At 41.3% G+C, this 12,965-nt stretch overlaps 2 protein-coding genes across 8 annotated transcripts in view; one reads left to right on the forward strand and one right to left on the reverse strand.

Moving 5' to 3' along the window:
- Nucleotides 1-3,319, forward strand: part of DZIP1 (DAZ interacting zinc finger protein 1) — a 75,949-nt gene extending 72,630 nt beyond the window's left edge. For all 6 annotated transcript variants that reach the window (XM_014576038.3, XM_025187268.2, XM_075918812.1 and 3 more), the window contains 2 exons: nt 75-252; nt 2,513-3,319. In XM_014576038.3, the coding sequence (XP_014431524.2) occupies nt 75-252; nt 2,513-2,595 (261 nt within the window). In that variant the 3' untranslated portion in view covers nt 2,596-3,319. The remainder of the gene's footprint in view (nt 1-74; nt 253-2,512) is intronic.
- A 5,445-nt stretch (nt 3,320-8,764) lies between these two features.
- The window catches only part of CLDN10 (claudin 10), an 83,331-nt gene continuing 79,130 nt past the window's right edge, over nt 8,765-12,965 (reverse strand). For both annotated transcript variants that reach the window (XM_006128138.4, XM_006128137.4), the window contains exons 4-5: nt 9,923-10,030; nt 8,765-8,901 (exon numbers count right to left, since the gene is read on the reverse strand). In XM_006128138.4, coding sequence (XP_006128200.1) covers nt 8,775-8,901; nt 9,923-10,030 — 235 coding nt within the window. In that variant the 3' untranslated portion in view covers nt 8,765-8,774. The remainder of the gene's footprint in view (nt 8,902-9,922; nt 10,031-12,965) is intronic.

Genomic DNA, 12,965 nt, shown 5'->3' on the forward strand with positions numbered 1-12,965 from the left:
AACTCCAGAACATTTTAAAAAACACACCTTCCTTAACAAACAAAAAATGCTCATGCTTTTTCTTTTCCTATTAGTTCACAGAAGTTGATGATGATGACTGGGATATATCATCTGTAGAAGAAGAAAATTGTTTATTAGCAAAAGATGGGAGAGAGCAGAAAGGAACTGCTGTTCTAAAGAACAGTGAATCAAATACTGCATCAATGGTACATGCCTGGGGTGTTCCGAAGACAAATCTGCCTAAGGAGGAAGGTAACCTATTTACACATTCACAGCGCTTGAGGGGAAAATAGGATTTGAACACCTGATGTAGTTTAAAAAAAACCTTAAATGTAGTACAGGTTGAATGTCCCTGGGCTGGCACCCTCAGGACCAGAGTGATCCCAAACAAGGGAATTTGCCAGACTATGGGAGGTCAGGCGTCTGGGCTGTCCCGGGGTTCCCCTCCTGGCTGCTGTCCTGGGAGAACCAGGAGAGCCCGGACCTGCCTGCCTGCCTGCCTGGCTCTGCTGCCCCCAGCCCTCTCACAGGGCTCTACTGCCTGCTCCGAGTACAGTGGCAGCTGCTTCCAGGGTTCCCTGGCCCTGTCGTGGCGGCAGCTGCTCCTGGTTTTCGGGGCCAGGGTTGGGGAACCCCATGAACAGCTGGGCAGCAGCTGCTCCTGGGGCTCTCTATCCCCAGGTCACTGCCCCCACAGGCTGCTGCTGACAAGACCAGCTCTGCTTTCAGCCGCTCTCCACCTCTGCAACTGGGGCTCTCTGCTCTAGAAACGTCTGTGGTCTTGTCGAACCAGAGATGTTGCCGAACCAGGGATTCCTGGATGAGAGAGGTTCAAACTGAATAAAAATATTTTAGTCACATATCTAATTACAATGGGATGTAAATAGAACTTTTTAAAAAGCTATTTTGTTATAAGTATGTAAAAGAGATGCAAAATTTATTCTAAGATTCCAAGACTCTGAGCAGCTTCAGGCTTATGTGATCTTTTTTTAAATGACCTGCCTGAAAAAAAATGTCTCCTTCCCCTCCAGAACATAGACTCCCCCCTCCAAATTACTCAATTTGGGTGTGTCTACACAGCAGCGTTATTTCAGAATAACGGCCATTATTCTGAAATATCAATGTGAGCATCTACACAGCAATTCTGTTATTTCAAAATAATTTTGAAATAACAGATAGATTATTTTGGAATCTGTAAACCTAATTCCACGAGGAATAACACTTATTGGCTATGTCTACAATGGCGGGTTCTTGCGCAAGAACATCTTGAGCAAGGGTTCTTGTGAAAGAACTCTTGCCCAAGAACATGGCCATACTGACATGTGCTTTTGTGCAAGAGCGTCCATGGCAGTGTGGATGCTTTCTTGCGCAAGAAGCTCTAATGGCCATTTTAGCCATAGGGTTTTCTTGCGCAAGAAACCTCTGCCGTGCGTCCACACAGCCTACTTGCGCAAGAGCTCTTGTGCAAGAGAGCTTACACTTGTTAGAAAAGAGCGTAGCTTTTTCGCAAGAAGCCCTCTCTTACAACGCCGTACTGTAAATCTTCTTGTGCAAGAGCAGGCGGGCAGTGTGGGCGCTCTGCGGAAAAATGGCTGTTCTTGCATAAGAACCCGACAGTGTAGACATAGCCCTTCTGAAATAGCTATTTTGGAATAGCAGTATTGTGGACGCTCCATGGCTGCTATTTCGAAATAGCTCCTCCCCAGGGTCATTCAAAGTAATTACTCCCCACTGCCTCCTGGGGCTCGATTTTGAGGTAGCATGTACACATTAGGGAAACCTGCCTGGGATTAATTTTGAGGCTCCCTGTAGTGTAGACCTGCTATTTCAAAATAAGCTATTTCTGAAAAAAAATCTGAAATAGCTTATTTCGAATAAAGCGTGCTGTGTAGACGTTCCCTTGAGAATAATATTAAATCTTTGACCTCTGGCAGTTTAAGATGATACCTTATGACAGGCTGAAAAGAGAGTTTTATACCTCTGGAAAGGAGAGATTCTTATCTTTCCTGTAGGGGATACAAACAAGTGCGTTTTGTCCTGGACTATCTGTTCCAAGATACCGCACTTTAAAATAGTCATTTTTATGAGTAGAAAAGATATCGTAGGTCATTTTCAGAAAGTCTTAAATCTTAGCACTGATAGCTAGTATACTGTTATGAGGGAGGCAGTCTTCATATACTGGGCTTGACAAATGGCAGCGAAATCTACTCCCCAGCCCCGCACTGCGCATGCGCAAGACCCGCATTGCACATGTGCGCACCACCGGTGAACGGGGTGACTAACTGAAATCTACTCGCCGTGGGCAAGTAGAAACAGTGATTTGTCGAGCCCTGTTCATATATATTTATAATTTTCCTCCTACAGGTGAAATCCCGGCCTAGCTGAAGTCAGTAAAAGTTTTATAATTGATTTCAGTGGGGCTTTCACCCTGTGTGTCATCTGGAAAAAAATGCTGAATCATAATTGGTTGTAGTTTAGGTATCTAATTCATTTTTATTTATTTTGTTCACAGGATTTCATGATGCTGATACAACAAGCACATTAAAAAGCAGCTTAGTTACTGTAACTGATTGGAGTGATTCTTCAGATATATAACTGCTCACCTGTAAATGGCAGACATTGCTGCTAGATTGTAATACAGAGTTAATGACTCTTTCTAAAAGATTCTGACTCCAATTCATTTTTTCCAATTGTACATTTATAAGGAAGATTGTTTACAAAATGTGTGTGTCTTTTAACCTTGAACTGTTTACAAAGGATTTACATACATGTAACAGTATTTAGAAACTTGGGGTGAATTTCTAGCCAAACTGAAGCGAATGGCAAAGCTCTCACATACTTCACTGGGGCCAGAAATTCATCCTACTGTTTCTTTGTAAGACTGAAACAAGTTTCTAAAAAATCGCAGAAGCACAACCAGTAAACTGTTTTCTTCAGATTGTTACTTATCAGTATTTTAAAGCCATTTTTAAAGTATATTTTTTCTATTTTATTGTGAATTTTATATAAAAATGTGAACGTTTTAAATAATTTTTTCTTTGTATGAAAATGTTAACATTTCTCAACATGATTTAAAATAAGTGTCAAGGGCTGAAAATGGTATAGCTTACAGATTTGTTGCTGTGTGCCTTGAAACTTAATACTGAGAAAGTGTTTCTGCTTTAGTTGTTAGAATAGGTTTTAATGTGTATTCATATAAAACTATAAATTACCTCAGTATAGCTAGAAAACTTGAACAGGAGCAAGGAAGGTACAGACATGGTATTGAATGCTTACATGTATTTTTTGTTTTCATATGCAATAAACTTTTGTTTTTCCAGTTGCGTTTATTTTCCAAATTAGCTACCTTCATAAAAAATAACTCATTTTGAATTTAAATAGTAATAAAATGCTACATTTAAAAAAGCTTGGATGATTAGTTTTGTATTCTAAGATGTGTCATATTTTTATTTAATTACAACATAATACAAACCATTCCTTTTCTATTGAGTTTTTTAAAAACTAGGATTGCTAAAGATATAGGCTACGTCTACATTGGCCCCTTCTCTGGAAGAGGCATGTTAATTTCCAACTTCAGAATAGGGAAATCCGCGGGGGATTTAAATATCCCCCGCGGGATTTAAATAAACATGGCCACCGCTTTTTTTCCGGCTTGGGGAAAAGCCGGAAAAAAGCGTCTAGACTGGCGCGATCCTCCGGAATAAAGCCCTTTTCCGGAGGATCTCTTATTCCTACTTGAAAATATTCCTTCCTTGAAAGTAGGAATAAGAGATCCTCCGGAAAAGGGCTTTATTCCCGAGGATCGCGCCAGTCTAGACGCTTTTTTCCGGCTTTTCCCCAAGCCGGAAAAAAGCGGCGGCCATGTTTATTTAAATCCCGCGGGGGATATTTAAATCCCCCGCGGATTTCCCTATTCTGAAGTTGGAAATTAACATGCCTCTTCCGGAGAAGGGGCCAATGTAGACGTAGCCATAATGTATATATTTATCCTCTTGACTCCAAAATCATTTCACTGAAACTCTTTGAGGGTACGTCTACACTTGCTCCCTAGTTCAAGCTAGGGATGCAAATGTAGGCGACCAAAATTGCTAATGAAGCGGGGATTTAATTACCCCACGCTTCATTTGCATGATCTCGCCGGCGCGTTGCTCTACTCAACAACTGATTGGAACCAGGAAGTGCGCGCAGGGATGCGTTAGTTCGAACCAAACCCCTTGGTTCGAACTAATAATACTCATTTTTACTCCAAAAAATGAGGAGTAACATTAGTTCTAACCAAGGGGTTTGGTTCTAACTAATGAGTCCCAGCGTGCACTTCCTGGTTCGAATCAGCTGTTGAGCAGAGTAACGCGCCAGTGAGATCATGCTAATGAAGTGCAGGGTATTTAAATCCATGCTTCGTTAGCAATTTTGGTCGCCTACATTTGCATCCCTAGCTCGAACTAGGGAGCAAGTTTAGACGTATCCTGAGGGTCTTCAATTTTTGTTATTTTTGGTGAATTCACCTGTGAGAATCAATACTTCTTAGTACATCAGTGGTCCCAAAACTGTGGGGCACACTCCCTTAGGGGGTGCAGAGGAACATTAAGGGGTTGCAGCAGGACCTAGGCCAACACTTGTGGAGCGAGAGAGGGAGAACCAGCCAACCCTGCTCTGCCCCCAGTCCACTTTCAGCTGTGGTTCCAGTCCTGGCCCCAGACCCTCAGTCCTCTTTCCCCTGTCTGTCCCCTTCCCAGCTCCCAGGGGGTGGTGCTGACAAGGCATGATATGAAATGTTTGGGGACTACTGCAATAAGTAGTGAATGATTTATCCTACACCCTTCTATTTCTATCCTTCTATTTAAGTCAATGGAAATTTTGCTATTTACTTCAGTAGCAGTAGGTTGTGGTTCCATTTCCTTAGGGTTGCATGGGAAGCAAATCAGGACAGACTTTGGCCTCATTGCTGGCATAATCATTTAAAGGCCCTTCTAAACAGGAACCTAGCTTTGCAGACACTTACTTGTGAGTCACCCATATTCTGTGGTCATATCAGTTATTCCATTTGTTTCAGTAGTACTGTTATTGAGAGAAAAACCTAACTCGAATAAAGGATGGCAGGAGGGGCTCCAGCATCCTGAACAATATATTGTAGGTAATAGGGATGTTAATAAATGTTTGTTTCAGTAAATGTGTAACCACTGAAATTTTCAGCGGTTACATGTTTACATGCGGGGCGGGAGGGGGAAGGTGGGGGAGCCTGTGCTCAGGGGGAGTCAACTTTTAAGCTGGTTCCCCATGAGCACTGGCTTCTGCTTGCCCCCAACCTCCAGTGCTGCTGTCATTGGTATAGAGTCAGCCGAGCGGGAGGCAGGTGACCCTGTGGGAGCTGGTACATGAGGGCCCCACGTCCCCCACAAACTGGATACAGTTTTGTGGTGACCTTGAGGCTTTTTTTCGCCACCTCCGCCTCCGAGAATATTTCCAAACCACCAATGAACATCGATCTGACCTACCAGATCCCCCCTATCAACACCAAAGGAAAAATAATTCTATATGGACTCCCCCTGACGGTCGGAATTACAATCTGGATTTCTATATACAAAGCTTCCGCAACAATGCACAGACTGACATTATTCGCAAATGACAACAAGCGACACACAATCTTAGCTGCGCTGAACACCATGCCATCCAGAGTCTCAAAAACAACCTGGACATTATTATCAAACCAGCTGACAAAGGGGGTGCTGTGGTCATTATGAATAAGTCCGACTATAACCAGGAGGCAACCAGACAACTCTCAAACACCACATTTTACAAACTTCTCTCCTCTGATCCCACCTCGGAGTACCAAAAGAAACTACACTGTCTCCTTAAAAGCCTCCCCACAGCTACTCGGGAATAAATCCACACAGAAACACCTTCTGACCCCCGACCAGGATTGTTCTATCTGCTTCCCAAGATCCACAAACCTGGACACCCTGGACGTCCCATCATCTCTGGTATTGGCACACTCACTACTGGTCTATCCAGCTATGTAGACTCTCTTCTCAAACTCTTCGCAACCAACACCCCCAGCTATCTCCGAGACACTACTGACTTCCTAAGGAAACTACAAAACATCGATAACCTCCCCAATAACACCATCCTTGCCACCAATGTAGAAGCTCTATACACCAACATCCCACATGAAGACGGATTGCAAGCAATTAGAAACACTATCCCAGAGGACACCACTGCCAACCTGATAGCAGACCTATGTAACTTTGTTCTCACCCACAATTATTTCCAGTTTGAGAACAACTTATACCTCCAGATCAGCGGCACAGCCATGGGTACAAGAATGGCCCCACAATATGCTAACATCTTTATGGCTGACCTAGAACAACGTCCCCTCTCACCCCTTCTCTACTTACGCTACATAGATGACATTTTTATGATCTGGACACATAGAGATATTCCACAGAGATTTTAACCTACACCCCACCATCAACCTCAGCCTGAACCATTCTACACGAGAGGTCCACTTCCTGGATACCACAGTACAAATCAACAATGGAAAATTAGACACCACTCTCTACAGAAAACCCACTGACTCATACAGTTACCTACATGCTTCCAGCTCCCATCCAGAACACACCATACGATCTATCGTCTATAGCCAAGCCCTTCAATACAACCGCATCTGCTCTAATCCCACTGACAGAGACCAGAAGCTTCAGAATCTCTACCAAGCATTTATAAAACTCAACTACCCACCCGGAGAAATAAAAAAGCAAATTGAAAGAGCCAGACGAATACCTAGAAACCATCTACTTCAAGACAGACCCAAGAAAACCAACAATAGAACACCACTTGTCATCACCTACAACCCCCAACTTAAACCTGTCCAACACATTATCAATAAACTACAGCCTATACTGGAACAGGATACCATACTCCAAGAGGCTCTGGGAGACAGACCCATAGTCTCCTATAGACAGCCACCTAACCTCAAGATGATTCTTACCAACAACCACAGGACATACCATACTAATACCAACCCTGGTACCTTCCCTTGCAACAAACCCCGTTGTCAGCTTTGTCCACATATTCATTCTGCTGATACCATTATTGGACCTAACCAAGTGAGTTATAAGATCAAGAACACATATTCCTGCGCATCCAGAAATATAATCTATGCTATCATGTGCTGAAAGTGTCCGTCTGCTATGTACACTGGACAAACGTCTCAGACACTTCGCCAAAGGATTAATGCCCACAAAACAGATATCAGACAAGATCACAAAGAAAAAACTATTTCTTGCCATTTCAACCAGAAAGGACACTGTCTCAACGACTTCACCACCTGCGTTCTTCTACAAAGACCTTTTACATCTGCACTTGAAAGGGAATCCTCTGAACTGTCATTCATGTTAAAATTTGACACTCTCCGGGGGGGCGGATTGAACAAAGACCCCGACTATCTTACCCATTACCAGGATAGCTTCCCCAATTATCACCTCTAAAACCATTAGCTCACAGACATCTACCCTTCCCCACCTCTAATATCATTAACTCACAGACACTTACCTTCCTTCCTCCCCCCTCCCCATCCCCTTCTGTTCTGAAATGTGATTTGTCCTTTTCATATGTGTTCATTTTTTTTAATTGTATCCTTTGGTATATATGGTTGTGACTACTTTCTTCCACTATTTGATCTGAGGAAGTGGGTCTGGCCCACGAAAGCTCATCATCTAATAAACCATCTTGTTAGTCTTTAAAGTGCTACATAGTCCTGCATTTTGTTTCACGTGTATCAGCTTTTCCCCCTCCACGCTGCTGCCTCTCCATCAGAGGCAACAGTAGGGGGAGATGGTGCTTGCAGGGAGATGGCTTTTAAGCCAGCTCTCCTGAGCACCTGCTCCTGCCTGCCCCTCATGCTGCTCTCCATGTGCACCACTTCCCCCCCACCGCTGTCTGATATAGAGGTAGTGGGGAAAGGGTGTAACCGTGCGGGTTAACCACTGAGCCAAGGCTTATTGGTTAACCGTGTATATGAGTACATGTTAACGTCCCTACTTAGTAAACTTAACATGAAATGAGATCATTGTGGATTGAATATAAATCACCTAGCTGAAACTAATATCTGCCTACTTAGATAGGAAAAAACCCTCAGCGAGAAAAGGAAAATATACATGGATCCAATTGATTTACGTCAGATATAGAATTTTAACTAAGGACATTCTGCCTGTCTAAATCTCAACAAAGGTTTGGACTTGATTTTGAAGAAGAAGCTATCATATCAAATTATGATTTTCAGAAGTGTTGGTCACCTTAGTCCCTGTTGATTTCAACTGGGCCTAGGCAAAGTGCTTTGCACTTCTGAAAATCAGGCTGTAAAATAACTGCTTTTCACTTGTGAAAGCTGCACATAACTTGACTTCTGTCTCCAAATACTGAATCTATTTAGGAACTTGCTCTTATTCCGCAGCTGTGATGTACTGCATCAGATACTGGGCATTTTATATCATACAAATAAAGTAGGTGACATAGTGTTATCAGTAAATATCCTATTTATTTTTTATAGAAAGCAAAAACAGCAAGTGATTTACAGATATATAATTTATGTATAACACCAACATAAATCTTAAAATATTGTATAAGAAAATTTACATATGTAAAAGGCTGCAAGTTAACATTTAAAAAATTCATTGACCTGGTGGTGATTATTCTGGTTCTCTTCTGGAAATCACTTTGAGAATGAACTGTACAAACTGATTTGAAAACTGGCTTTGTATCTTTGAAAAGTGCAATTAAACATAAGCATTCTTGTCAAAGTGCTTAGGAGGGCCTTTTGGTGGTAGAAAATCTGCTGCACTATTGTGGACCTTTGTCCGAGAAGACATCACAGATGTAGCTCCATTGTATGTGTATCCCATTCTGAAAGACAGAAAACTCTCCATTTACAGCTGCTTCTATGAACAGGTAACAATTATATATTTGTGTGTAAAAATATTCAAGCTAGGAAAAAATGCATGCATTTCCCCAGCAAAAACAGACCAATCACCAATTTCACTCTGTCATCGCTCATCAGTAGAGCAAGATCAAATAAGACCAACATCTCAATGGCTAGGCATTAAAACATTCTGTTTAGGACATCAGAGACTCTTGTTCCCTAATTTAAGTCTTATCTGTACTCATCTGTTTCAATCTAACCCACTACCTTTCATAGTTTCCCCTCCAATATCTTTCTTCTCTTCAGTCTACTTTCCTACAGGTTGAACCTCTCCAATCCAGAAATGTCCATTGTCCAGAATGATTTTAGTTAGTTGGACGTCCACTCTCCTTGGGTGTGGCCAAATTTTCCCTGGTCCCATAAAGTTTGTTTACAGCCACCAGTCTTAGTGTTCTGTGCTGTTACTTAGCTCTAATTTACCCCTAAATGTCCTCTAACAGCATAGTAAGCAGTGGAAGTGTCGGTAATGCTGCTAGATAATATTGACCTCCCTTGGTCCAGAAAATTATCTCATTCAGGACCAGCTAGGTCCTGAGGGTTCCGGACTAGAGTGGGTCAACCTGCATTAATATGTACATTGTCCAACAGTCAAGCAACTTAGGGTTACTTCCATTATGAAGAGGCAACATGTATCTGTGGTACATTGGCTGTACTACATCACTGACAGCTCCTCCATCAGGTTCTGACATGTGGCAGCAACTTTATAAGTACATGCAATCTGAAACAATGGTTTTCCTGAAAGATGTAATTTCTTAAAAATAAAAGAAAACATTAATTTTTTTCTTTTTTCACATAATCCTTTTGAAAAGGTGGTAGTAGGATTGTTTTGGAAGCATAGTCAAATTCTAGCTGCATACCTTATCTTTCTATATGTTTAATAATAACAGATTTGCTAATATATTGATTTATTTCAATAAAATAAGTGTAGCCACTTTGGTTCTGTACCTTGAAGATTTTCTGTTTTCAGCTATTGAGAAACAGAATATACTGCCACCAATTATGCAGAGCGATGCTCCAGCCCATCCAATGAATAAAGCTGCTCCTAATTCATATCTGCAGGAAAGACATAAACATGCTAATTAATTGTTTGTTCAGGCTATAGATTGAATTTAATATCGTGTATAAGACGTAGGGTATGTCTAAATTTGCACCCTCTTTCGATAGAGGGATGCAAATGCAGACATTCGAAATTGTAAATGAAGCCGGGATTTAAATATCCCACGCTTCATGTGCATAATCACGTTATGGCACTATTTTGAAATAGCGCTATTTCGAAATAAATACGCTGTGTAGCTGTGGTTATTTTGAAAGAAAATCCTTCTTCTGAAATAACCTTCTTCCTTATAGAATGAGGCTTAACAGTTATTTCGGAAGAAGGAAGAAGTTGGGGGAATCCACCAGCTACTGCTGCTGCAAGTAGAGAGGCCTTGGTCTTCCCCATGTCTTTTCTAGGCCTGTTAGTTGATTCAGTCTCTGTTTGCTCTGCTCTGTAGAGTTGCCTAACAGGAAGAGACAGAACAACTTGGGAATTGCACACTGTCTAAATCTTCTCTCTGGCCCCACTTCCATTTGCCTTAGGTAGGTGCTGTTGTGTGCAGGGTCATCAAAGGGTTTTAAAGCTCTAGCTAAAAGAAGACAGGAAAGTCTGGGAGGAGATTGTTTTCCCCCCTTCTACTAGTTCTGAATAACTATATTTATACCTGTGGGCTGTGTCTAGACTGCATCCCTTTTCCGTAAAAGGGATGCAAATTAGACATATCGCAATTGCAAATGAAGCGGGGATTTAAATCCTCCTGCTTCATTAGCATAAAAATGGCTGCCACTTTTTTCCGGCTCGGAGCTATGCCGGAAAAAAGTGCCAGTCTAGACGCGGATCTTTCGGAAAATAAAGCCTTTCTCATTTTATCATTTTAAGAGGAATAAGGGATCTTTCGGAAAAGGCTTTATTTTCAGAAAGATCCGCGTCTAGACTGGCGCTTTTTTCCAGCAAAGCTCCGAGCCGAAAAAAAAGCGGCAGCCATTTTTATGCTAATGAAGCGGGGGGATTTAAATCCCCACTTCATTTGCAATTGCGATATGTCTAATTTGCATCCCTTTTACGGAAAAGGGATGCAGTCTAGACACAGCCGTGAAGTTTCTGAACCAAGGATAGCAATTCTAATCTACTGCTGGACCTCCCCTTCCCTATTTCTCAGTGCAAGGCTGACCTCTTGATTAGGATAATGTGTCTCAGAAAGGCTGCAGGCTCAGAGATCTCCTCATCCTTGCCCAGTTGATACTCTTGTTTCCCCACCAGGCACAAAGTGAACATTATTGCTTCCAAATCTTCCATGGAAAGTCCCAAAACCTATATCCCAATTCCAGGCTTCTGTATCCAAATTCCAGGGTTCAGCACAACCTACCTTTCCCCTATCCCCTCCCGACAATAGCCAGATTGTATGTTTGAGAAATCTGTGTTAGAAGCCTATTGTAAATTTGCAATGATCAATGAGACAGTTCAATAGGAACCCCTTTTTGAGGTGCAACAGGGGAAAGATTTAGCAACAGCACTCTTTTGCTTTAATTCTGAGCACTTTTTCCATGTCAACAGTGCCTACTTTAGTATGAAGTGAAACATATTGTTGAAAACATCTTGAACCTGTTCTATGAAGCTCCTTTGATGTTTTTTATAAATGTGATATTATGATAGCACCTAAGAACACTAATCAAAACTCAAATGATGCCAACTACTGCACAGATAAGTGACACAGAAGAATGTCAGCCCTAATATTCTTAACAACTTACATATTTCAATAAATCTTATATGAAAGAAGACTATAGCAGTAGTAGTTCAAATGGAAAGTGCCCAGGCAGCATATCTAAATTCACCCACCTTTTTGTTTGTTTTTTGTACTAATGTAAGTTATCCTGGTTAAGCTATTGTCTAGTGCTTTGCTGGTTTTATATTTGTGGGTTTTATCTTTGCATTTGGTAATCCCTTCCTTGATTGTAAAGATGTTTTTCCTAGTCTCTTTTGCATGGGAATGGAAATGTGAATATGGGCTTATGTGCAGAGTGTTATCTAATCCTCTGCATGCTTTAAAGTTAAAGGGGCCGTAGCAGGACCCAGAGGAAAATTTCTGAGTTTCCATGCTGAAGATTGAGAACTTAGCCAGATCATGAACTACCACCTAGGGCATGGCGGTACTTTCTTGTCTTTTCCCCTGATAAATGGTGGAGGACGATCCACCCTTCCTTTCAAAGCTGGGAAGCAAGCGCAGGACATCAGCAGGTAAGGCTGAGGATGAAAGAACGCTTAGACCTTCTACATTTCCCTTTCATCATCTTTTTATTATTGCGTCTCTTCTTCCTCTCACTAAATATAAAGCTGATTGTATAAATGTCACATTAGATCCAAGTTTCAGCTGCAACAGTACAATCTAGAACTGAAACCTATAATAAAAACTCAGTTACTTGATAAAATATTTTGTATGATGCAAAAGACACTTGAAACCAATATGACCAGTGCAATTATACTAATCTTATAGCACTCTTGATAAAAAGGAATGCCAAACACACTTCCTGTAATATCAGTATTGTTGCCCATCAAATAAAAGAGAAAACTAGCTTAGTTAAGATATCAAATTTATTTTGTTTCAAGATACTTAGGTACATTTCTTGATATCTTTTGTTTAAATATTTCCAATTACAAAACCTTACTTAAAATCTAAAATGGGGTTCAAAACTAAATCAGTATTTAAAATTCATACTGCTTCAGTTGTTAATATCTTTTGGGGTTTAATGTTATCATCACTAGAAGAGTTGATAGACTCTAAACATTTTATGGGTCATGTTCAGATTTTTAATCCAGGCCTGGTAGCTGTCCCATCCTGGCCTCTGCCCAGTAGCTACTGAAAACTGGTAGGATAAGAAGCTACTAAGATGATAGCCCCAGCTAAGGCACCGCCTAGAGGCGCTCTGATTGGAGGATTGCTCATCTCCATTTATT

Source organism: Pelodiscus sinensis, chromosome 1 (genome assembly GCF_049634645.1).
Source record: "Pelodiscus sinensis isolate JC-2024 chromosome 1, ASM4963464v1, whole genome shotgun sequence".
Classification (NCBI taxonomy): Eukaryota; Metazoa; Chordata; order Testudines; family Trionychidae; genus Pelodiscus; species Pelodiscus sinensis.